This window comes from Passer domesticus, chromosome 2 (genome assembly GCF_036417665.1).
Source record: "Passer domesticus isolate bPasDom1 chromosome 2, bPasDom1.hap1, whole genome shotgun sequence".
Taxonomy (NCBI): domain Eukaryota; kingdom Metazoa; phylum Chordata; class Aves; order Passeriformes; family Passeridae; genus Passer; species Passer domesticus.
In genome coordinates this window covers 118258493-118283732 of record NC_087475.1, presented here as the reverse complement: position 1 = coordinate 118283732, position 25240 = coordinate 118258493, and the positions used below count along the sequence as shown (strand labels likewise).

Sequence of the window (25240 nt, the reverse complement as noted above, 5' to 3'; positions counted from 1 at the left end):
CAATTCACCCAGGTTGGGCTTCCCTGCACAGCTGCCTCTGGAAGAAGATTTGTAGTGCCAAAAGAGCAGCAATGTGGGAAATAAATATTGGACACAATGTCAAAGAACAAACTCTTGGTAGCAGGGATGGATACCAGCATTGTGCAACAATTGAAATCTGGAAGTGAACGTGAATGTGGCTCTCACCTTCCTCTCGGTAAGTCTGCATCATCTTTCTTCCACCGCACTGTGGGCGTGGGATCCCCCTGCACCTGGCACCGGAAATCCACGGCCTCCTCCTCCAGCACCACTTGGTTAATCGGTCGCCTGAGAAACGTGGGCCGCTCTTGAAAGAGACATTAAAATTCCACAGTGAGTCAGAGGGCTGAAATGAACACTTTTTGACTTTTCAGCATCTTGTTGCATACCCATCCATCAAACAGAAAGGAGGCTGAGCTCCACAAATTCAGACAAGTGGAACTGATGATGTGCACAAAGAGCTAGAAAGAAGGCTGCCAGGCTGGAGAAGCAGGGGCTGTCCTATCCTACCCTCCAGCAAGATGAGGATGGGAAGGAGAACCAGAAGGCAGCCTGTGCCAGGACCTGGACAGCAGAGAGGCCTCTGAGGACACGCTCCCCCCTGGAAAAGCTGTGGCTCTGCAGCCCTGCACAGATGGAGCCTGAGCTGGGAGCTCCTGCTGCAGCAATGTATGAGCTGGAGCAGGAGCTCCCAGCAGGAGCCAGCCTGCCTTTGGCAGTGATCAATATCTTGATGCTTTGGAGGAAAATTTAAACTCCATGTTACACACCTCAGGCAATTGTGAACTGTCGTGCACAGAACAGAGATTCCCTGATCCCCATTGCCAACTTCACCATGGAAAAGCAAATTAAGGTCTGAATAATAACTTCTGTTTACCCTTGTTATGTTAGGCTGCACAGCTACAAATAGTATTAATCACCATAATGTTGTACAGGCCTGCTTAAAATCCAGATGCAGAGCCACAATCTGATCTCAGTTATACTGCTACAAAATCCAAGTACCGGTAATTTCATTTGAAAGGATGTCACTGGGGTTAGCTTCCAAGTTGCCTTTGGAAGGCACAAATTTTGTTCTGTCCTCTCAGCCACACCACACTTTTATTGTCATAAATTATCTATGCTAGTCAAACCATTATAAGGCTGGGTTTATATGAAACAGTATTTTATAAAACAGTATTTTTCAAGACAAGGATTTATCATAAGGACATATAAAACGGGTTACACACTATTTTTCATATTTCACTCTCAGAATGTTAAGGGATATGATGTCACTTAAAAAAATTACTCAGAATTCACGCAGATGCAAGCAATACCAGATTCTGACTCAGGAAATTTATCTTGATAACTACGGAGCTAATTCTACAGGTTGGTTATGCATGACTATTATATGCAAAAAAAATTTTTAAAAGTTAAAATAACATTATTAAGGTTGAAAAATCAAGCAGGCCACATTTACTGACAGAATTAAGGCTGTCTGCATGTCTTTTAATCACTTCCTTTCTGTTTATAATGCCTTATGGGACTGATTGCAATTATATGATCATACACTATTTTTTCCCCAAACTTCTCTAGATTGTTGGTACTCATTTAATGAGCAGGTGTTTAATATTTTGCTTTAGTGGTACTGTTTAGAGGGTGGCCTCCTGTCTTACTACTCAAAATGCACTTCAAAGACAGAATTATTAATTTCCTCAGGACCTCTATTACACCTATCTTAATGCTTTATAATCACATTACTTATTTTCATAGCTTCTCTCTGAGGTATGATAGTGATCTTAGAAAGCAAGGTAAAAAGTATCTGCTAAATTTTGTGTTCAACCCGAGCCGCAAAACTGACAATGGTTTTTTTTTGGAGGGCATGGGGAGGCGTTGGATGGAAATGAAGTTTTAATTTTGTGTGTTCAAAGCTCAGCTTCCATTAATTCAGCTGCAGACAAAAAAGTGTTCACCACTTTTTACAAATCGGAGTATCAGTCAGAAAAGGAGGAACACAAAACCACCTGTTAGTAATTATGTAAATGAGTGACAGCATCACACAGGAATTCCTTATTAGCAGGGAAACCTATTGGCAGGGAAAAACATATTTTGTCAGCAGAAGAATAGACATGCTCAAGAATCTATAGCACCTTTCCAGATTATAGAGATAAAAGCATGGCTAACGGGCAAAGATTTTTCTCCCCAAGTCATTGCTTTTTTCCTATTCCTGCCCAGGATCTTCAGATTCCAGCAGTGTTTGGACAAGTAAATTAATTTCTAACCTCTCTGCTTATATTGAAATCTTTATAATTTCCCATTTTAAATTTGTGTACAAGCCATATCCAGCTCTTTGTAATTTTTCATTTCAAGTCTGCATACAAGCCCTATCCAACTGCTGACTGTTTCCTTAGTAATTTTATCTTTTTTTTTTTTTTTTTTTTTTAGCCCAGAAATATCACTTTTCACACCTGGAACCCAGCAAGTTCTCAAGTCCAATTCCCTTTCCAACTACCATGCCTCTCCTTTTTTGTACCTCACAGCAAATGTGTCTCTTCTCCACTGAGTGTTTGGTCTGCACTTGAACTGGAGCTCCTTTTTCCCAGGTCACCCAAATACAAACCTAATACATCCACAAAATACATCCACAAACCTAACACAAGAAAAATCAGATGAAGTACCCAAGGACCCTCAGGAGAGTGACAGCAGCAGGAACACAGTGTAGATACAGGAAAATGCTCCCCAGGATCTGCTTTCATAGGTTCTCTACTGCATGAATTGATGACTCTATTAGTTTCTTGGCTTTTTTGGGTTTTTTTTGTTTGTCTGTTTTGTTTTTGTTTTTTTGGTTTGGTTTTTTTTAGGCAGGTGCATATTTGGTTAAGTTTAGTGAAAATCCTCTGGACAAGCCAAAAAAAGCATAAATCCCTGGCATAGTGTAGCTATTTCCCAATGTATTTGGGTACCTGATATTCAGTATGAGGTGCCTGCACTTCCCAGAACAAAATCTTCCTCCATTCCTCTCATTCCTGCCCCTTTCACTCCAATTATGCCCTTTGCCTTCAAACTGCAAAAACTTTAACATTCTTAGAGAAGAGTGAATTATTTTGTCAATTTCATTTTGTCAACTAAAATCAATTTTCTAGTTCGGCATGGGAAATTTTGGATAAAGCCATTTTAATTTGCTAAAGTTATCACAACTGGACAAAGAAAAAGAAACTAATCCTAATGGTAAGCAATGCACTTGGCCCATCTGTAACTATGTGAATCTGGATGGGAATATTTTAATGACCCTTTCTGAAAGTTTGCAACAGCATCATTTTCACAACCTCTCTCCTAAGAAGAGCTTAGACCAACTCCTGCTTTCAGCTTATACACAATACTCTTAATTTCGGCATTTGTTTTGCAAGACATGATCCTAAACTAAGAAATTCAGATCCAGATTAGCATTCTAATTGGTGATTTAGAGGCCCTAGTTCATCCCCATTGAATTTAAACAACTCTGTGTTTGTCTGTACACTGGCTTGGTCTGCATACAAAAATAATTTTAGACCAGGTTTACAAAAGCTGCGTGTAAAGAGCTTAGAAATTAGAATCTGCATACTTATGAAATTGCTACTTGTGGCTGTAAATTCTCCTGTACAGGAGATGAGAAAATAAATTCCTGTCTCATTTTAAGGAGAACCCAGCTGAGGAGAAAGTAAATGGCCTTGAGGTCATTAGATAAATCACTGGATTCCACATCAAGGCAATTTAGGAGAATACACACATTTGTTTCATATCAGCTTCTAAAACTGCATATTTTCAAAAACATTTAAGAAGTTGCTAGAAAATTAATAGCTGTGTAAGGACATTCAAATACCAACAACTGCTGTTTCCATTTTTGCATCATCTCTGCATTTTGCACAGCATGAATCAGGAAAGAACAAGTTATCTCTTATGTTGTTTCCTGTATTTGTATCACTCAGAAAACCCCTTGAATATGTCCAATAGCTAATTATACAGCTATAAAGTGATCAGAGTGAATGCCATTGCCAATGCAATTAACATTCTTTATGTGAGATTAACTGGATTTGAGTCACCTGCATAACTTGCTTACAATGTTAATCTCTCAGGAGACAGAGCACTGCATGCCCAAGCATGCTAAATAAAGAAGGTTTCTTTGCACAGCCAGGTCAAATTTAGTTTCAGAGCTAGTCTTGGGAAAAAAAAAAAAATCTTTTTCATATTTTTTCTTCTGAAATGGTTTGCCCATAAATAAAGCCTTGTGATATAATTAAATATTGTTACTCTGTCAACAGTATCCAGAGCACAATATATTTGAGAAACAACAAGAAAGGGTGATAAATTAAAATCATAGGCATATATAAAAATTTTAATATACCTATTTTATAAGCTTTCACTGAGTAAATAAAGTACCCACTTCCCAGACTTTCTCTGATGAATATTAAAAATCTTTGAAGAGAACTATAAAATAGGTCATGGTTATATGTCATGTCAACCAGTCATGCTATTACTAGAGTGACCTTTATAACTTCAGAATAAACTTTGCTTGCAGTTACAAAAGGGGATTGTTAATGCAATCTGGACACACACCTACAATCTGTTACAGTGGTTGAGCTATGTGCTGCAAGGAAACCTGCAGATCTGAGCCAGAAGCAGCAAAATGCTTTTCTTGCTCTGGGTGCTGACACAAGTTAACCTCAGAACTCAATTTTTCCCATATTTAACAATTGGTCTGAGTATCACAGTCTATTAGAGAGACTCAGATGACCTTCAGATGTATTATTGCCCTTTTCCTGTTCCTCAAAAAGTTAGACAGCCATATATGGGGCCTCAATCTAATTAAAATGATCCTAACTACCTTAATATATTTTCTCTGCTGAGGCAACTGCTAGAGTGAAGGATTTGATGATCTTCATAATGTAGAGCCTCAGTCTGATTTAGAATTGTTCTTGTTTTCTCTGTCTTTGCTGGATAGAAGACATAATTTTTTAAAAAAATGTTTTTGTGTTCTAAAGAGAACATTAAAATGCAAATTAAAAGGCTTTGGGGAGGGATTTAATAGCAAATAGTTACATTTAAAAGCTTTTTGCACTTCAGCATTCTGATTCAAAAGGGGGGAAAAGGAAACATTAGATGGCTGGAAGTAAGTTTCACTTCAGAATGCTGTCAATGGCATAGATATTTCATTAAATGCAACGTGATCTGGATGAAGTAAAGGTCTCCGCCAAAAGAAGAACATGTGCAAGAAGACAGGATATTACGACCTCACTAAATTTATCTATGTTGGCCAAATAAATTAGAATAGAATTGCAAAAGAAGGTGGTTTTATATTTATAGACATTCTTCTACTGCATCTTTTTAGGCACTTTTCCCTTTTCCAATTAAGAAATAAGCACTTGTGTAGACATCTCAAACTCCTACACTCTAAGCAGCACCCAAGGTGTGATGAGCTTGCACAGTAAAGGCATGGAAAACCAAAAAGAGGCAAATACAGTAAAATGAACGTTATCAGTTCCTAGCGGTTTTCTCCTTTTATATACATCTACAGTCATGTTTCTTCCAGTTTTTCCTGCCTGTTACATACAGACTTTGGGGACCAAATCAGAGACTTTTTTCAGAGCTGTATCATTATTCTATAACAACTTCTTGGTATCTGTGGATAACAAATAATCTAAAGCTAAACTGACTTTTTGCAAACTGCCACAAGTAGACCACAAGTGGAAAATACAGGGATTTGAAGAAAACCAGGAAGATATTTGATCTGAAGGACAAAATACACACTGCTGATTTCTCTGTCTTGACCTATGAATGTATACCTGGTTTTGGCAGATTTTTCCATGTGACTGGGAAAGCTTTCCAGGATACAATGGGTCAAGACTCTGCTAAGGCCTTCCACAAAGGCAGAGCTCAAGAAAGCAAAATGGGGCACAGTGTCTTCATTAAAGGGATTTTGGGTATTTTTTTTTTTCTAACACCATGTCATCATAGTCATTCTTTTTCTGAAACTAGGATTTCTCTTTCAGTCTGACAATATCTACAAAACATCAAACACAAATACTTCCTCAAGCATCAGACAAGAATACCTCTTCATCCCACAGGACCTTATTAGCTGAAAAAAGGTTCAGATACCAAAGATAAAATCAAAGATTAGTCCAAAACAATCTTTAATATGTCCAAATTGACACATCTTTTAAAGATATTTTTTACTTTTCTTACTTATGCTTTATATTCTTTTGAGGCTCTTCTAAATATATCTTTTTCCACTGCTTGATGTCAGCCTCTTGAAGTTGCTATACTAAGGCTTTCATTGATTTCACTGAGCTTTAGAATCAATATACAAGATATAGCTTTGTACATTCTCTTCAAACATGCCATTTTAAGTGCAAAGGGAAATAAAAGAACATGAAACAGTTAACTTGAAAACTTATCTCAGAATGGTGAAGTAGCATGACAAAATGATAAAGGTTATCATAAGGAGTAATTCCTTCTTTATTTAATTTCTGTCTCCATATTATGTATTTACAAACAAAGCTTTCTTACAAATTGGAATTAAACTGTTTCTGTTTTGCATCTTGCTTCAATTCTGTTCAGCCAAGGGCTATGAGCCCAAACACAAGCAATGCAGCCTAATTTGTATCACTTACACTTCGGAAATTGGCCTTTAGAATAGTGTGCACACAATAATCAAGTCCCATGCTGCCTCTTCTTGTGAACATTAGGACTGAGGTTATTAACTTCCTTTAAAGTGCAACTTAAGACTGTGACAGACCCTGTCTTTCTGCTTTACTCCAAGATTACGCTTCAGAGCCTCATAAAGGCAAAAACCAGCAGTAATCCTTGAAAAAGAAGACTAACAAAATGTAGTGCATCTTTGTCACTATTCAAAACAGAGGTTGGGCTAGCACTGCTTATATGATCTTTATGGTATTTTATTATGAAAGCTTGCCAATTTTCTACTAATAGAAGAATCATGACTTGGGAACAAAACTAATGCAATCTGCATTGACACTACCAGTTTACTGTTAAGAGCGCCTAAATGTTGAAAACAATGCTTCCTATGCAGATAAACTTGGGGGGAAAAAAGTGAAAGTTATACATGTATTATTCATAACTATCTGTCGGTAAAGGTTATTGAATGGGTACCTAGCCAGGTGGACATATTCTGCACACGGGAAAATTTTATTTTCTCCCCCTACTACTTCCCAGGGTTCTTATGACCCATTTTATTTTATTGTTTTTAAACTCAGGAGAAGTTTAATCTTTCAGGCCAGGCTTCCATGCTGTTCCCCTTGGGCCACCAGTTCCCACTACACTGACTCAGTTTTTCCAGAGGCAATGCCTCAAGCTAAATTTACTGTACAGGGAGCCAGAGATCAGTCACAAGTCACATGCAGAAGTTAACTTCAGGTATTACAGAAAAACTTGCAAAGCCAAAAGTAACAAGTAGATGGTTTCTGGAAAGGTTCAAGAGCTAGTATGAAACAGTTCCTTTTCCTACATAGTATGTTTACTAAGGCTCCCTTCACACTGTGGAAAAGGTTTGGAGGGTTGTTATTTGAGAAGGGAATGAAGACATGACTGATCAGCTAATTAATATGCATTCTTTTCCAGAATCAGCACCAGCTACAGGCCTGCCAGTCCCCTATTCAAATTCTCCAAGTCACTCAGTCAAGATCTTGTCATTTTTATTGTGAAGTCCATTTTCAAATATGTTCAAGGCAGTTAAAGTTTGGCATATGAATTGCATGTAGGTATTTCTAGTATATTTTTCATCAACATTTGCAGTATTCCCATGTTCCTCAGACCTGTGAGTCATATTAGAGGAAGGCTATACAATCCTGGTGGATTTGAACACACAGAGCCAATCTGACGTTTCCCAGAGTCGCTGGATTTATTGGATTTATTGTGAGTGCTTAGAGTGATTGGACTGTCCAGTAGATACATTGCTTCCTGGAAACATCATGGATAACGCTCTCCAGTCACTGTGCACATCCCTGCTCACACATGGGCTGCTGCCTGGAGTCCAGGGATGGAATATTCCTGCTGGGCAGGTCCACTCCTTTTGTATGGAGAGGACCAGGGCTGCCCTGGACACGATTTTACAGAGAGCCCAGTGCACCAACACAGAGCTTCAGGGCCAGGAAATGGGCACAGGGCAGGCAAACCATCTTGTGAGACAGCAGGTCATAACCTGAGCACCTGCTTCCTGCAGGTTATTCTTGCACAGCAAAATGGAAGGTGGGGAGGAACCTGGGAATACCCAAATAGAAGGAGAAATGTAGATAGGAAGATACCACAGTAGGGAATTTTAAATACAATTTTCTTCAGGTAGTCTAACACAATTAAGATGGATTAAAATATCTAATTTCATTTATTGCTGATTTTGTTTGGTATTCACCAAATAGTTTTAGATTGTATTTTTGCAAGTTGATTGCTATGATTATACCCTGTAAAAAAATCAGAATATTGTAATTGGTTATGTATTATTTTACATATCAAGACCAACCTAATATGCTTCATAGCTCTGCAGGATATGAAATTACATGCACATTTCAGTTTTCCTTCCTACAGTTCAATGCTTTTTAACAAATTATTTTCTTAAGGATTTCTTAAGGCTTTGTAGTTTAGGACTGCAATCTGCTTGCTATCCACAGGGAGTATTACCAGAGATTAGCAGTACTTAAACTGATGAAGGAGATATGTCATGTCTCCTTTGCATCTGTATAAAGCTACAACTCTAACAGATCGGCTGCAAAGGGCATAATAATTGGACAGAGATCCTTTCTCTGGGTTGGTTTTTTTTTTTTTGGCAAGGTATAATAGTTCTGCCTTTAAAAGCCACATGTTTCCATGAATCCACAACAAACCAGTTGGAGTGGAAACCTTTCCAGTCTTGAAAAAAACTGGAAAGCAGCCTATCCTCAGAAATTTGTGGATCTTGTCTAGCAAAAATCTTTCTCTGCCTTTCTCTGTGAATCACATAACATACATATTCTTTTCAAGTAGATAAACAAATGCTGAACTGCACATACATGCAAAAACTGGGATGGCAATATGTGTGACTGGGTTTTCCAGTCACCCTATTAGGCAGAAGGTGAAAAATCTCTGGAGCATCTTCTTCACAAAGGACCTTAGGATTTCTATTAAACGTCTCTCTCTGGGGTTAGAAAGGGTCTTGTTTGGAACTTCAGTAGTGTATCAAAGAGGTGTAGCAGGATGGAACATTAACACTATTTCTCCCTCTTTTGTCAGCATATATATGTTTTCCTTAGCAGTGAGGGGTTTTCCCTTATTTATCTTCCTTTGTTTGCTCAGAACCTCTTGACTAATTCCTACAAACCCACAACTGTAGGATGTACCTCAGCATTATTTTGTGGCTTTGCTACTCATCCAGTTGTCAGCAGGATGGATACAGCCCTAGGTGGGGTTATTACTCTGTTCTTGCTCTGGACCCTAACAATGGGGCAAGTGCTCCTAACAACCAACTTCTTGTCTTGCCCATCAGGTCTGGAAGTTCTTTCACATAGGAAGCTTATTAATTTTTAATTAATTCAGCAGCACCAAAAATCTAAATGCTGTCCTGGCTTACAGAAGGAAAAGCTGTTTCAGGTCGTCTTAAAAATGAATGCCAAAAGTTACTGCTATGTATTCAAAAATTTGATTTTGGAATTGTCTCTAATGACATTTTACTGATCAAGTGAGTTTTATTGTGGTTTCCTACAAAGGTTTGATTTCACAACCCCTCAGGAATACAGAATTATTTAAATAGGCAATCCTGGTCTAAATCTCTGCTAAGCAGGCATTGTCAACTGTATTAGAAGTAGCTTAATTATATTTGGCCACTCTGTGAGGGAAAGCATTGTCCTGCAATAACATCTCTGGTTATGCACATCACTATGGACCTCCAATCAGACTGAAACTGTGTGCTTAGAAGCAAAATGTTGAGCCACCACAGCTCCATCATTATGAACTGCAGCTTTTAAAACCCAGTCTCCCTCTGAAGCTGTGAAATGCATCTTGACCAGTACTGCTGTGTTTTGTTAACCTTGCTTTGTCTCGTGTTTTGAGGAGCCACCCAGGGTAATTCAGCCTATGAAACTTGTAGGGAAAAATCAATAAAAGCAGGGGTGTCTTTACCAAAGACAGTCAGCTCTGCAGGATCACTGTCGCGCTCCCCCACCATGTTGGTCCCCACACACGTGTACATTCCTGCATCACTTTTTCTGGTGTTGGAGATCATCAGCTTCCCACCACGGATCTGTTTCAAAACAAGGAACATATTTTTAACTTCAGGTAAACAAAATACATCAGAAAAAGTGCTACCTTCTCGGGTGACAAGTTCTACAACCAAGACATTCTAAACTTTTGTTTGCAAATATATGTATACTTTTAAAGTTACATATTTAAATATCTTTAAGCTGTTCTAGAACACATTTTTATCCCACTGACTAATTTAAATTTGCAACTGCTTTCAACTGCATTTGATCTTGTTCCTTTGGCTTTCATTAGATCTTTTACATTTCAAAGATTACATTTCTTGCTGTCTCTTAGCAGCACAAAGTACTTTTATTTCTTGCCTGGTAATATGTAAAGCACACTTGACATCTCTCTAAAAAACAAGGCAATTAGACTTAGTTTTATTTAGTTAATTTTATTTTACTGGTGTCTGAACAGCTTCCTTGATCACTAATAAAGACAGATTTTCTTTTTTTGAGGCAAAGAGACTGAATCTGGCCCAAACTGGGAATTCACCAGACAGCTAACATATTCTTGGCTATAAAGGGTGCTTACAGAATGAAAGAGCAGGATAGATGAAAGAAATAAAGTAAAAATTTGTGGCTTGTGAAGTCACAGTGTCAAAGGTTAGACAATGGGGTGCTTAAAAATAAGCTGGAAATTTAACCAAAGAAACACGATAGCTAGGGAATGATAGTCAGTTCTCTGCCACTCTAAGCTCTTCTACTCTTGAGTAGACCCTAGCATAGAGAGCCTGGTCCACAAACAGCAACAGCTCATCTTCTTTGGCTTGGAATAATTCTTTAGGCAACCAGAGCCACTAACAAGCTTCCTGATAGTACTTCCACGTTGAGTAAGGTCAGCACTGAATCATTCCATACAACATAAAACTTTATTGAAGAAATATTAATGGTGAAAAGCTAAGCATTTAAAAATTAGGAATGAAACATGTTCTCAGCCCCTTAATTTATCCCATTTGCTTGCATGGACCATGATTCATCTCTAATCACTTGATAAGTTCAATATTTCTGCTGGATCCTTTTTCATTCAGTACATGAAATGAACAGTCACAGAACTCAACCAGTGTTAGTCATTTGCTCAACATTTACTCCTTTTCAGGAACTGTAATTCTTTACACTATGACTTCAGCCTACATTTAGACACATCCAAATTACTGCAATAACTATAAAATTACTGGTATCATTCTAAGACGTTGGGTTTTTTCCCAGGGATTATTTGTGCACCTCATAGACTTGACTTTACTTATAAACACCTCTCTGATAGTCTCTGTTTGGAGAACTGAGATGCAGAAAAGGTAAAACCAAACTGGTCAAAGCCATCCACTAAGTCCTTCATCTAACTGAGCACCTTCTATCATTGAATCTCCAGCTCTAATGGACCTCCATCACGCTGGATTTACAAACCAACCCTCAAAGAAGCCCAAGATGGAGAGCCAGACTAGTAGCAACAAACAGCCTTCCTCCCTCATTTGGGAAAGCTCAGAGAGGCAAACTGCCGAGAGTAACAACAAATTTCTATGGGCAAGGCTGTAAAACTGTGCAAGTCCTGCTGCACCCAGCTGTGGGCCCTGTGTGCACAGAGAAAGAACCAGCTGAGCTGTACTCACACTGATGCGTTCCTCCCTGTCGTCAATGCGGACTTTGTCTTTCTTCCAGTAGATGGTGGGCTCGGGGTGCCCTCGAGGCGGCTGGCACTCCAGTATTGCAGGCTCTCCAGCTGCCACCACCACATCTGTAGGGTTCTGGCGGAAGTCATCCCGTAGCACTGGAGCAATACATGAAGGGAAGGGGGAAAAAAATTAACAGAAGTGATGACATCATAAGTGGAGGAAGAAAAATGTAGAAACACATACTATTAAACATACAACTCTCACTAATTTTCAGGTGATGACTTTACTCCGTGTATTGACAGTAGAAAATCTCAAAAATGAAGCTCTGCAGATATGCCCTTTTGTCCATTGGAGGCAGACTTCACACACAAGGCTTTTGTTTTCCCTTTTATTTTTTTCTTTCCAGATAAAAACACTGCTCTGTATTTAAGTTACAAAGATTTGTAGTACCCATTACTCCTCTTAACCTTGACAGGATCACTTTCCATCATTAGAAAAGCAGTGCTGCAGGTTGGATGTTGTGTTCTTTTCATGACAGAAAACAACCTGCTGAATATCTGCCTTGTCTGGGTCTCCAATCCCAGCACAAGGTAACAAAGGGACAGAACTACTACTGAACTGCAGAGTTACACCTTGGCTAAGGGCATTGCCATTATTACTGGTATTATCGTATTTCTGGCACATACATGCTAAAATGGTCACCAGTTCTGAAAGGTGGCAGAGAAATAAAACTGATAGCAATGTACTTCCAGCATATTTATTTCTTCCTTCTATATTTTTAGTTCCAATGTTTCTGCCACCTTGACCAGCCCTGTCCTACTACATTGCAAAGAAAGAGCAGTTAAATCACCAAGCTGTTTGAGAAGTAAATTAGGCTACATAGACTGGCTTCTTATGTAAATCAAGCTTCTGTAAAGGATTAGGTCCAACTAGCTGGCTTCAGTGTGTTACAATGATATCCACTTCATCCTTATTCTTCCATGTGTGTCCTAGTCTCTAGGTTAATTGACATTCTTATAAACATAAAACTGAAAATTGCTCTAGATGAGCTACTGAAATAGAATTTAGGGCATTGCCCCTCCTTGAATTTCAGCTACGCATGGCTTTCATTACAGCTTTAAAACAGTTCTCGCCCTTAATGGAACCAGGGCCCTCTGAGAAATTAGAAAACACTGTATCCTAGCGAAGGGGCAAGTCAGGAAGAGTTCAGCAGAAATTGCTCAGTCTCATTTCATAAGCAGAGATAATTTACTGCTTTCAATGTTAATAAAACGTGCCCCATTTTAACATTTAGAACTGAATATTTTTCTCTTCTTCAATAAGCCAGAAGAAAAATATGATTAATGCATATAAGAATTGGTCTCTGAATAGGCTGAGGTGAGTGGGTTGTATATTTCTGGCACTCAAAATGACACGGCGGTAACTTTTATTGTTCTCCATTTTGGGATATACAGGTAGATCCCAGAGGAAGGAGGGAATTAATTGGAAGTTAATTCCTTTCCTAACACACACACACAAAAAGAGCGACTATTTAGGTCTCGCTCTTGAAGCATAAAATAATAGTGACAGGAGGCAGCTGGCAACAAATGCAGCTCTGGCAAGAACCTGTAGTCTTCTTAGGTGACACACCCAATAGACAGCAAAACCTCAATCCCCAAATATTTCTGAATAATACAAACCTTTTGATTCACAATAATCAAATTGGCAGAAATGGAATTTATACAACTTCAAGATCAAGTGGAAGAAGTAATTTATGCAATGCAGAGCGCAGAATTAGTATGATGAAGATCATGGGCTGCTGACTATTGGCAGTACAACACTTTGGAAAGCCAAGAAAGTCAGTATCATGGGAATGTCAGGGAAAGAACCAGAAAAAAGTCTTAAAAAAATAATGTTTTTTTAGGAAAGCAGTTTCATATGTCTCTGACATCCCTATGATACACAGGAAGAAAAAGTACTTCTAGACAATGCTATGCCCATATTTGTATAAATGGTAAATAGATAAAAACTAATTTCTGCTATTATTATTACACAGAAAATAAATATTATTTTGTTGGCTTGGTTCTACATGTAATTACAGAACTTCAGTGCAAATCCATTAGTGGAAAATCCCTAGAAAAATCAGCAGATCCCACCACATAATGTCTTTATATTCCTGACTACTAACTCCTGGCAGCAATATTAAGGGAAGCATTTTCCTTGAACATTTCACACTGCTGTATGAACCTGACAAACACAGTTTCTTGCAGTGATACACAGTAAATTACATTAACTTTCTCTGAATCATCCCAGCAACTGTGTAAGGTTCCAATCAGCCTCAGAATATGAGGCTAAGAGGTGATTTGATTTTATCACATTCTTTTACCCAAAAGCCGCACTGCAAAACTGGCTTGCATAGAAGACAAAATTGATGCTACAGGCTTTGCTTAATCTTGCTCTGTACCTCTGCACACACCTGAATCTTGAATAGGTATATCTCACCATTTCCATCTAAAGTATTCTGTGTTTTGGAGGGAAAAAAATGTTGGAAAAAAAAAAAAAGAAAGAGGGGAAAAATAAAGCAGTGACAGAAAAGCAAAGATAAGAGAAAACACATGAAATATAAAGTGAGAAAGTAACTCAGAGAGGAAGAGGGGGAACACTAACTTTAGGGAAACAAAAAAAAAGAAAAAGCCAGGTAAAGGAAGGGGAAAAGAAGAACAAAGCAGAGAGAAAAACAAGATAAAGCACAAAGAACACAGGCCATTGCTGTGATTCACTATTTAAATGCAATCTAACAACAATGAAATAAAGCACAGACATTAGTCTGATCAGCCCAGTCACCCCAGAACATCCAAATATCAAGAGAGAGGAAGCAGGGAAGAGGAGGGCAGAGCACGAACTGGTGAGCTTGGCTGTACTCCTGGAGTGGCACAGCAAGCCACAGAAGGAAGAACCATCAACTGGAAGTTGAGTTCACGTGTACTAGCACAGTAAATGGAAAAGTTGTAGCACATCTTGGTGCACTCACCATACCTAATGGTACAACCACCTGTGAAAACAGAAAAATAATTGAGAGCTGCAGAATATTCCTCAGCCAATTATCCACAATTGCTGGGTACTTCAAATAACTATTAGTGTGCCTGAGCAGACCACCCTCTCCACACACAGGCAAAATGCTTTTGTTCACCTGAGAAGCCAGCCATCCTCAGGGCCCTTCTGGTAGGGCACAAACACTAGTGTTTTAAAAATTCAACACAAGCAGCACCATGCTTCCACCAGCCTCCTCTTCCTCATTTTTTCTTGGATGTTCTTGTTTTGCTTTATTCCAATTTTACAGACAGCTCCCTTGGTGCTTGCATGACCATTTCCCTACATTTCTGGGTGTCACCTCACATTCTTTACTGTAAGGGTGTTGAGGCCCAAAGAAGTTCTTGATGCCCCATCCCTGGAAATGTTCAAGACCAGTCTGGGTGGAGCTCTGAGCAACCTGGTCTGGGAAAGGTGCCCATGGGGTACTGGGTGATCTTTAAGACCCTTCCAAGCCAAACCTTTCTGTGATTTTATGACTAAACAAGGGGTGCCAAAGGAGAAGATGGCCCTCCTACACTGCATGCACAGCCATACCCAGGGGCTGCTCCCCACACCAGCCTGACAGCAGCACAACACCCTCACATTTCAAAAGGGAAAGCCTTGCAAGGGCAAAAGCTTCCAGATGGCCGAGCCCCACTGTCTGGAAAGGCACCGAGGGACTGGAGAGCTGCAAAGAACAGCTAAAGCACACACAGCCTACAACGGCGCTGCGGACAGAAGTTAATTAAAGTTTGATTGGTCTCTTTGTGGCTCAAACAAGCTGATGCCGCTCAAACAAGATAGATGTCTACAAGAAGTCACGGCAGTCTTTAAGGCAAGCAAAGCCCTGCACGGCCATTTCCAGGTAGCCAGGAGTGTAACCAGGGAAAGGGAGCACAATTCAGGAACGGGGTAAACACACGGAGCACGCACCTGCCAGAGCGAGGGATGAGGGGAAAGGAGCAGAAAGGAGCCCCTGCTCCCAAGGCAGCTGCTAACCAGCACCTGCCAGCTTAGGCCCAAATCCAGACCTCGGTCAAACTGAGGCTCATAAACTCAGGGAATTACATGGAAACTGAATTAATTTCCTCAGCTGAGGTTCCAGCAATTTGTTTAAAGGAAGTGGAGATAAAGGCATGATGTTTATGGGGTAGGAGGGAAGGTGGCGGGGTCAAAATTATTCTAGGCTAGATATCCATGCCTTAATCCTTCTTTCCAGCTTTTAGGCCCTTAGAAAGAAAACATTTTTATAGGATTTACATTTACATGATGATTACAAATAACCATCTGTCTGCTTCCACTTTTTCAATCTGGTCCATGTCCCACGAGCCCCCAGCCTGTGGTCAGAGCAGCTAAGCTGGAAGGAAGAAGTGGATGCCCGTCAGGAGGCTTTGGGATAATTGCATTCTTCTCCCACCAGCGCTTGTCTCTCTACCTCCTCCCCCTCTGCGTGCATGGTGAACATCTGAAATTACCGGGGACAGGAGGGAGGAAAAGAGAATCTTTGTTGCCCTTTTCAATGAATTATAATGTCTTAAAACACAGCTACATCTGTTGTGCTGACTAGAGGGTATAAAGAGATATCGAGTAAATATTAATGCGCTTCTGTAATTTGGGTCCTGGTAGCTCATCTTCCCCCTCCTGTCCTGTTTTGTGCTTATCTCAGAATAATATTATTCTCATATAAAGATTTTGCACAGCCACATCGGTGGTGCTTTGGTCACCTGCCACACCACAGGTAGGTCTCGCCTGATCCAAGGCACTTCCCCACAGGCATTTTCCTAAATCCTCATCTCTCCACCACTGCTTTGGCACTTCCCCTGTCTGACACATACTGATATGAACAATCAACATGAGTAACTAAGTCAAATAACTGCCCAGATGTCATGCAGTGGACAGATTAAAGGATTATTATACTTTAGGCAGCATATGGTGCAGGGAGGTATTTTAGATCTTGACTAATGTGTATGATCTGCTGAAATGGTCCCTGAGCAAGCCAGCACTACCTGTGAAACAGAGTGACAGAAAAAAAAAAAAAAACACAAAACCAAGAGGTCACAGATAACTTCCCTTTTGAAGAATAATAATACATTTTGTTTGGAGATGCTGCTGCATGACCTCTTTGTTTCAGCAACTGTCTCTGCTTCATTTTGTAAGGAAAATTGTAACAAAAATCCCCAACCTTGGCAATAGTCCTAAGCAAGACTTTCAGGGAGTTCTTGAGCTCCCTCTGCATGTGCAGAGGAAAAAGCTGTAGCCAGGAAAAAGCTGCTACCTTTAAAAAAAAAAGTTATAAGAAGCTATAAATTTTTCCTCCTGTTTTTCCCATTATTTGCCTATCTCCTGATACTGGTACTGGCGTAACAGACGTGAATGTTAGTTAATATACCATGACTTAAATATGTTCAGTAAAATTAAGCCCCAAGTCCATGAGAATCATTTTCAGAGTGTTAGGATATTTTCAGAGTCTAGCAGCTTCAACAACGTTTGATTAGTGAGGTTCCTAGAAATCAAAGTAACGATCAGCACAGAGATACCCGCATCAAGAAACAAAAGGAGAATCTTCTTCCTTGCCAATTCAGCAATTTTCTTTGGCATCATCCCTTTTTCTCACTCAGTATTTCATGTGCTTACCCAGTACTTACAGCTCAGGGTAGCTTTGCAGGCCTCAGTAAAGACAAAAACGTGGAGAAAACCGACACATCCCCTACAACTTTTAACTGTTCATATACACAGATATAGTCATACAAAAAATTATGATGAACATTGACATGTAAATGTAAAAGTGTTACTTCTAAAGACAGAATATATTAAACCAGGTGAACAGAGAATTACAGTGTTGAGGTGGGTGAAGCGACAGTGACATTCCAAATAAGGAGACATTCCAAATGGAGTCAGTGGGAGATAGCTGGCTTTTTGCCTCTCCTCTACACTGTACTCTGAGGTGCACCCAACTAGCTGACTGTACAAAGGTCAGGAAAGAAGATGGACTTTTTCTTTTCTTATTTACAGCACACACTGCCAGGAGCCAGACTTTGAAATCTTTCTAGCCCAGTTAAGGGCACTGCTGACCTATTTTCCCTTTTTACACAGGTATACAAGTCATAGTTACTGCAGAGTTTAGTTTATGATTTCTTTCTGATTTTTTTAAAGGCTGCTATTTGGTTCGAATTAAGCGTATGCAATGCAGCCTGAATATACTGCAAAATTGTATAATCTCCTTGCCTTTCTTGTGATTCACTGTGATCACTTGAATGCAATCTGACACCTCAGTAATTTTTTTTCTGAAAGATTTTATATGACTACTAGATAGCACGAAAAGCAGAGGATTTTCTAATTTAGAGCATAACGTATTTATGTTTAAGCCTCCTGATTGAAAACAAAATTCTATCACCTGTCTTCCTTGCAATGAATCCCCGATAACCTTCTCCCTTTTTTAAACTCCCACCTCCTTCCACCAGCAAATTCTGAATGCTGCAGTTAACAGTCAGCAATCTCATTACCCATCTGCTATAAATCTTCAAAAGCATCACTGTGTTTTGACAGTCAAGAAAGGCAAAGGGAAGCAATAAGCATAACCAAGTATTCTTTATGAATGCAAATATCCTGAAGACCACATTGAAGTAATTTCAGAAATCTAAAGCTATACAACGTAATACGTTGAAAAATTTTCTCTAGGATACAGAACAGATTTCTTTTTTCTTATTCTTAAAGCATAATCAGTCTTGATGAATGCACTGCACAGATTGCTAATGTGAACAAGAGACACATTACTAGGAGTTTTATTTCACTGAAACAGAAAGCCCAACTACTTGCTTAAAGTTCAGAGACTTTCTAGAAGAACTGATACCATAATTATAGACAAGAAAGTTTTAAAAAGTGCATGGTTCTGCTGTAAGTCTTAAAATTTAACAAGGATCAGACATTTAGCAGTTTAACTCAGGTCTGAAGATAGCTTTTACATGATCTTCACTTTTAATGGACTACATATTCAGAAACTCATGGGCATTACATAAGTAAATAAATTACTTATTTATATTTTTTTTTCCAACTAAGGTAAAACAAAGACAACTAAGTTGTCTTTGCAGAAGCAAAGACAACTTAAGGAAACACCAAATGAAAACTGAACTGATGCTTTTTATACCAAAATGTCTTTACAGCAGGAATATGGGACAAGTTTCGCCAAAAGCACTAGAAACTCTTCAAATCTCATCAACGATGCTTCCCTCCCAACAATGCAATAGGAAGGATTGTGTTTAGGAAAAGCAGAAATCTTCCACAATGTCCTAGGCTGCTGTTAAAAAGGATAGTTTGGACTTTGCTTGTTTGCCTTTGGTTGCCAACCAACCAATAAAAAAGAAACTTAAAAGAATTATAAATACATAAAATTTTTCAAAAGAAATTTTATACAAAAAACCTCAGATGCTACTGATATACAAAGAAAAGTCTGGTGGGAGCTTTTCACCATGTGGTTGAGAAGAGCACACAAGAAACTGCACTGTACATTTTGAGTCTGTGGGTACAGCAGAAAGATTCCCCAGAAGGTGCAGATTTAATTAGTGAGGTTCAGAAAGTACAGTATATTAACACACAGGTTTGCTGTTGTGAGTACAAAAGTTGCACTGCCAGGTACCTGTAGCACTTTGTTAGCTCAACCTAATGAAAGCCACCTAGAGTTTGAGACAACATTGACCAACTGCATTTTTTCTGTTTCCAAACTGAAGTTCATTCTCTTACAACCACTTCAACTCCCATCAGTCCCCTGAGCTTCCAGTTCGAGCCCAGCCAAAACACCTAAAATGTACAAGTGCCCTCGGTAAAACAAAGGAATAAGAGCAGCTGAGAATCATGAAAATGAATACAAATGAATGAATATTTCTTGTATGAGAAATATAGAATGTTACATGCTTCATTTAGCCAATATAATACAGACTGCAATTTCAGAGCTCCACTGAAGTGTGAATAGCCTCTAATAAACTTCTTGTGTACACATGCACAACACATACACAACAGCTGGGATGCTTTCCCGTCTTGGCAGGGGGCACTGCCACATTACTGCTATACTTCAGACACATTAGGCAAAGCATCAAACAAAATAGGCCGTTGCCCAACATAGGAATCCTCTTCCATCCATCCTCCATGTTTCCATGCCTAACCATGGTCTCTATCTGTTAATTATAAGCTAAAATTCAATTTTTTGTGAACAGATTTTTTTTTTGGGCTGCTCCCTTCAGAAGTCAGGATTGGAAATGAGATATTTGAGCAGACATAGCAAGGCATGTATTCCTCAACAAGCTTTTGTGACTCCATCACGAGGGGACTATGCAGCCACAGTTCATCAGACATGGAGCGTGAGATGCGTCCACAGCTGGTACACAGCACCAGTGGGAGCTGCCTGCTGCTTCTTGAATACTTCCCTCCCCATCCTGCAAACTGTCCCCATGTCAATTTTGGGGTGCTTGCCAGATGCCATTTCAACAGGCTCCATAAGCCTGGCTGGCCTCACATGCTCTGTCTCACAGGCATGTCATGACACACAGGCTTAGCAGTGCCATCTCCTTCTGGACCTGACCTTCAGTCATCAACCTTCTGAAAGGCTCAATGGTTTCCACTTTTTATAGAATTTGTCCCAGCAAATACAGAATGAAAACTGGAAAAGCATAAAATGTGCTCACATGGCTGTTACGGGGGCATGTCCAGTCAGCATGTCCAGGCAACCCCTCTGAAAGAATTTACAACAAAGCCCCACCTCCTAAAATTCCTCTATCACTTATGTTTGCATATTATTTTAATTCAATATTATTTTCATAATATTCATTAAATTAAATAAGTAGGAATGCATGACCTAGAGAAACTGTTCTTCAGAGCATCTACTCGGTCATCTCTTAACACAATAAAAACTTTTTCTTCTTGCTATGTTAGGGTCGTTTTTGAAGTTTTGTCATTGGATTCTTCCTTCGAAAAAGGAATTTCAAATTATTTCAAATTTAACAATGGAAAAAAAAAGTTAGAGAACATGTTTTCTGTATTAATGTTGACAAATGCTAAAGAATTTATCTGTCACTTGTAATTGTATCATTCTGCATAATAAATTTAAGTTTCCAAAGCTCTGAAAACAGAAAGAGCAACGTGATATATAGAACCTATATTAAAGTGCTCTTAGGATGAAGTAGTTTGAGTTCTGTTGACACATGACCAACTAGGAAATAATCCATAAACATCTAGATAAAACAGTAGTTTTTTATGGTCTAAACATGAAAAGAAAGCCTTAGTTTTGAGATTTTATTCAAAACAAAGAAGAAACTAGTGCAATTTACCATTAACCTTTTGCATTTTTTGATCTATTCAAATAGCACAAGGAATTACTTCAATACAATATGAAATACAGTTCAACTCTCCCACCTATTTTCAAAAGTAAAAAAGAACTTAAGAGTTCACATTGCCCTCATTACTATTCACTACATGATGCAAGAGGAAAGAAAAGGAAAAAAAATTAAAGAAGCAGGAGTAAAGACCAACTGTAATAGCCTGAAGCAACAATTTTGAAAGGGGAGCTTAAGCACCCAGAGAGAGACCAGAACCTGGATGTCCAGTTCCAGCCTCCAGTCACACTGTGCTGTGCCTGAGACTCCAAATGACCTTCAGCTGAGGGGTTAGACTCAGACACACTGTTGAAAATACAGCAGCACAATAGTGGGGGATTGCAGTAAATGTGAAACAATTTTTAAATTTTTTTTAAACTAACACCACTGTCCCAAAGTGCTACTTCATGTACAACAAAATTGATATAATAAAAAAAAAAAATACAAGAAACTAGAGTAATAGACTAAAACCCCATGTACCACACATCCTTCTAAACCCTTGGTGCTGAATATTCGTCTGGCAGTTTAGTACAAGAGAAAATCAGGAAAACCACAGATCTGCTGACTCCCCTAAAATAAAACTGACAAAGAGCACAACACGACTATGTACCCCACGACAGAAAAGCAGCAACCTGAGATGTGCCTGTGAAACAGCCTTTAAATTACTCAACAGCTGGAACAGCCCTTCCTATGAAGGGCTCACATTCCTCTGAAGGGTCTGAAAGACCTCTGTTAATCCCACATTAGAATACAAAATCCATTTTACAATCTATCCTCTTACCTCCCTTCCAACTGCAAGTGTAACAAAGACTCTGTTCCAGCTCAGGCAATATTCCACAACTAAATGTTAAACAGATTTAAACAGAAACCTCCCAGCACATTTAAGTCACTTGTTTCCCTCCTTGACACAGATTTTAGCTAGACACACAGTACCTGGGTCTGTAGTTTCCACAAACCAGTTCATCTGTGTACATTTATAGAGACACTATCATTCTTTGATTGCATTGGAAAGCAAGAGGCTACACCAACTAGATAAAATATTCAAGCACCATATGACAGGCAAAGCACAATATTGGAAGAGGCAGATTAGATTATTAGACTCGACAGGATTGGATGGAGGGAATTTTTAGCCTCCACCACAGTATTCACCTGGGATAGACTTTAGGCCAAATACTACAAACATTTCCTTCCATGCCAATTAGGAAAGGAAAAAAAAAAGCAACAACTCCTGTTGCTGAAGATCTTTAACCCAGATCACTCTACTGACCCAGTTCACAGCCCAGATTCATAAACAACTGAGAGAATGACAAGCAATTACAAGCAGAGGAAATAAGTGGCCAGGAGAGAATAGTACTACTTAAAGCAGATTTTCCAGCAAGGAAAATGTGTTGTTAAACTATGCAGTATGCTTCCCCATATTTAGACTAAGGAATTTAGAATAAGGAATATATAAAATGCAATAGCTCATATAACCAGTGAACGCTGTGGGATTTCTCTGAGACCAGGAGAACTGGAAACATTCTGTAGTTCACTTGTGCAGCTTCAATTAAGGCAAATTGAATTAAACTCTCCCTTGAGGAGGACCTCTGTAGCTCTGCTCCTCCTTTTCTGAACAATTCCAGATGTAGGTGTAGAACATTTTCACTTTCTCTCTGAAGAATTCCACATGCCTGGCTGTGCTCACATTCATACAAAAAGGTGAGCTTTTGGGGGAGAAGACATGGGGCACTAAACAAGGATCAGTCAATAGCTGATACACGTCTGATTTTACAATTTAATGCTGTTCACAGGGGTGTCTTTCCTTCCTTAGGAACAGACAGGTCTGCTGGAAACAACTCAGAAGAGATGGAAACACTCCTGCTGCTGAGCAAATGGAAGTCTAGTACTGTGTGACTCATATTCACACAGCCAGTGGCACTTGGTTTTATTTCATACCTGGAATTTATATACCTGCTTAATAGTTCTTCTTTGCTCTTCCTTTCACCTATTCAATCCAAGGTACTAATCAGGCTTCCTTTTCAAATGCTAGCAGTACCCTGACTTCTGTTGCAAGAAATCATCCTTCCAGTGAGGGTCTGCAAATTCACCTTAACATTTTGAAGCTCAGAGACCAGAACTGCCAATCTTGAGACACACTTTTGGGTCTGGCTCAAGAAGAAGTGACAGAAGTCCTCCAGATCGAATTGCTGACCACAGTTCATGGCTTTTCTCCTTCCAGGAGACACCTGGCTAGAATGTTCTTTCCCCCTCAAAAGCAGGGTTTAGGAGATCAGCTCCATTTTACTGAAACTGATCAAAACTTGCAACACCCGTAGAGGCTTCCCTCTCTCCACTAAAAGGCTGTGACATCAATGAAATAATTTATTTATTTTTAAATAGCAGATCACAGAGCTATCCTATGAACAAAAGACTATACTAAATCAGCAAAACTAACACTGTGCTTAAGATTTTAAGATTTTTTTTTTTCTCTGTTCTTTTCTAATCAAAATCTGGGGGCACTGAGCTACAACCCTCCCTCCTTTGTCAAATGGCTAAACAGAAATTTCAGCTTTGGCAAAGCAGTAAATTCAATGAGTAGCTGAAATTACTGAACATCAGCACCTTAAATCCACATCATGCAGGATCTCAACAATATACATTTGAATTCAAATGCAGGGAGCGTAGATCTGTTATGTGGGAATTTACCTGTGATTTCTGGGCATCCAGGAGCCTGGACTGCAGCCATTCATCACTGTTACAGTGGGCATGTCAGGAGAGCTGGTAGTTTGGATTCAAATCCCTACCAGTCCTTTTTAAAATAATAAATCCAAGACATTTATTCTGAACCTGCCTTCAGATCCTACTGGCAATGGTAAATCCATTAAACTTTGCTTTCACTGTTCATGATGTTTATAAAAATAGTAGGTGGAATTACAGACCAGCAATACAAAGCTTGGTATTTTTTCTCCTCAGATGTAATAATGAACTGGATAAGAACAAAGTTGACCCAGGGATTTCAATACAGAAACTTTCATTGGAAGCCTGAGCAGTAGTGTGCAAACCCATGTTTTTATGTCAATATAATAATGGCATTTCTACGCCTATTAATAAGTATAGATCTACTGCTGAATTCATGGTTGAAGTGACATCATAAAATGAGTTATATTTCTTCTTAAACTATATAATTAACTCTTAATGAACCCTTTCCTTTTCCCAGTAAATTCAATTTTGTCTAATCCTTGGGTTTATGGTAATGTTGAGCTCATTAAAATGTTACTTAAAACTCATTAAAATGCACACTGAGAGGTAACAGCTTCATTGCAGTAATATGTTGTAAAAGAAAAAAGAATGCTTTATTATCATTTAATTGTTTCCAAAACTGAATACATTTGCATAGTGATGAGGTTCACAGGATATTTTCAGTAGTGCTCAATAATTAAGCAGCTCAGTAATTAAAAATGCATTTTCTAAAAATAATTTTATGTTCCTGCTTACTCCCTGTTGTTTTTTGCAATTGGGAGAAGTGTTCATGTTGATACGGTTTACAGAACTGTGAAACAGTGATACCTGAATTGACATTAAAAAAAGATAACAGTTAAAGCCCTTGGTAAATTCCTGTTTCAAAATAATAACATAAAATTGCCACCAATATATATTACAATTCAGACTTCCTAAGTCATTTTATATCCCTCCAATCACTTTTTCAACACCAGGGACAACCAGGAATTATGTAGGGGCCTTTCAGTTGCAAAGCCTTACTCTCATTTTCATAATCTATTGCTACATAGGTTTGCACATGATAGAATCCCCAGGCAGAGGTTGGCTGGGCCCTGGACTTGGCCAGGACTTGGCTAGTAATACAATTCTGGCCAAAAGCACGCCTCAGGACTAGAATTTCCTGTCCTGTAATGGTGGATATTATTATGGTTAGGTATGTGGTTCATAGATCTATACTAAACATGAAAGTCCAATAATATTTATTTTA

General features: G+C 39.0%; 1 protein-coding gene across 4 annotated transcripts in view; it reads right to left on the bottom strand.

The window, feature by feature from the left end:
• Positions 1–25240, bottom strand: part of ROBO2 (roundabout guidance receptor 2) — a 1014282-nt gene that overhangs the window by 136428 nt on the left and 852614 nt on the right. For all 4 annotated transcript variants that reach the window (XM_064410930.1, XM_064410932.1, XM_064410928.1 and 1 more), the window contains 3 exons: positions 11861–12018; positions 10135–10255; positions 187–325 (listed from right to left, as the gene is read on the bottom strand). In XM_064410930.1, coding sequence (XP_064267000.1) covers positions 187–325; positions 10135–10255; positions 11861–12018 — 418 coding nt within the window. The remainder of the gene's footprint in view (positions 1–186; positions 326–10134; positions 10256–11860; positions 12019–25240) is intronic.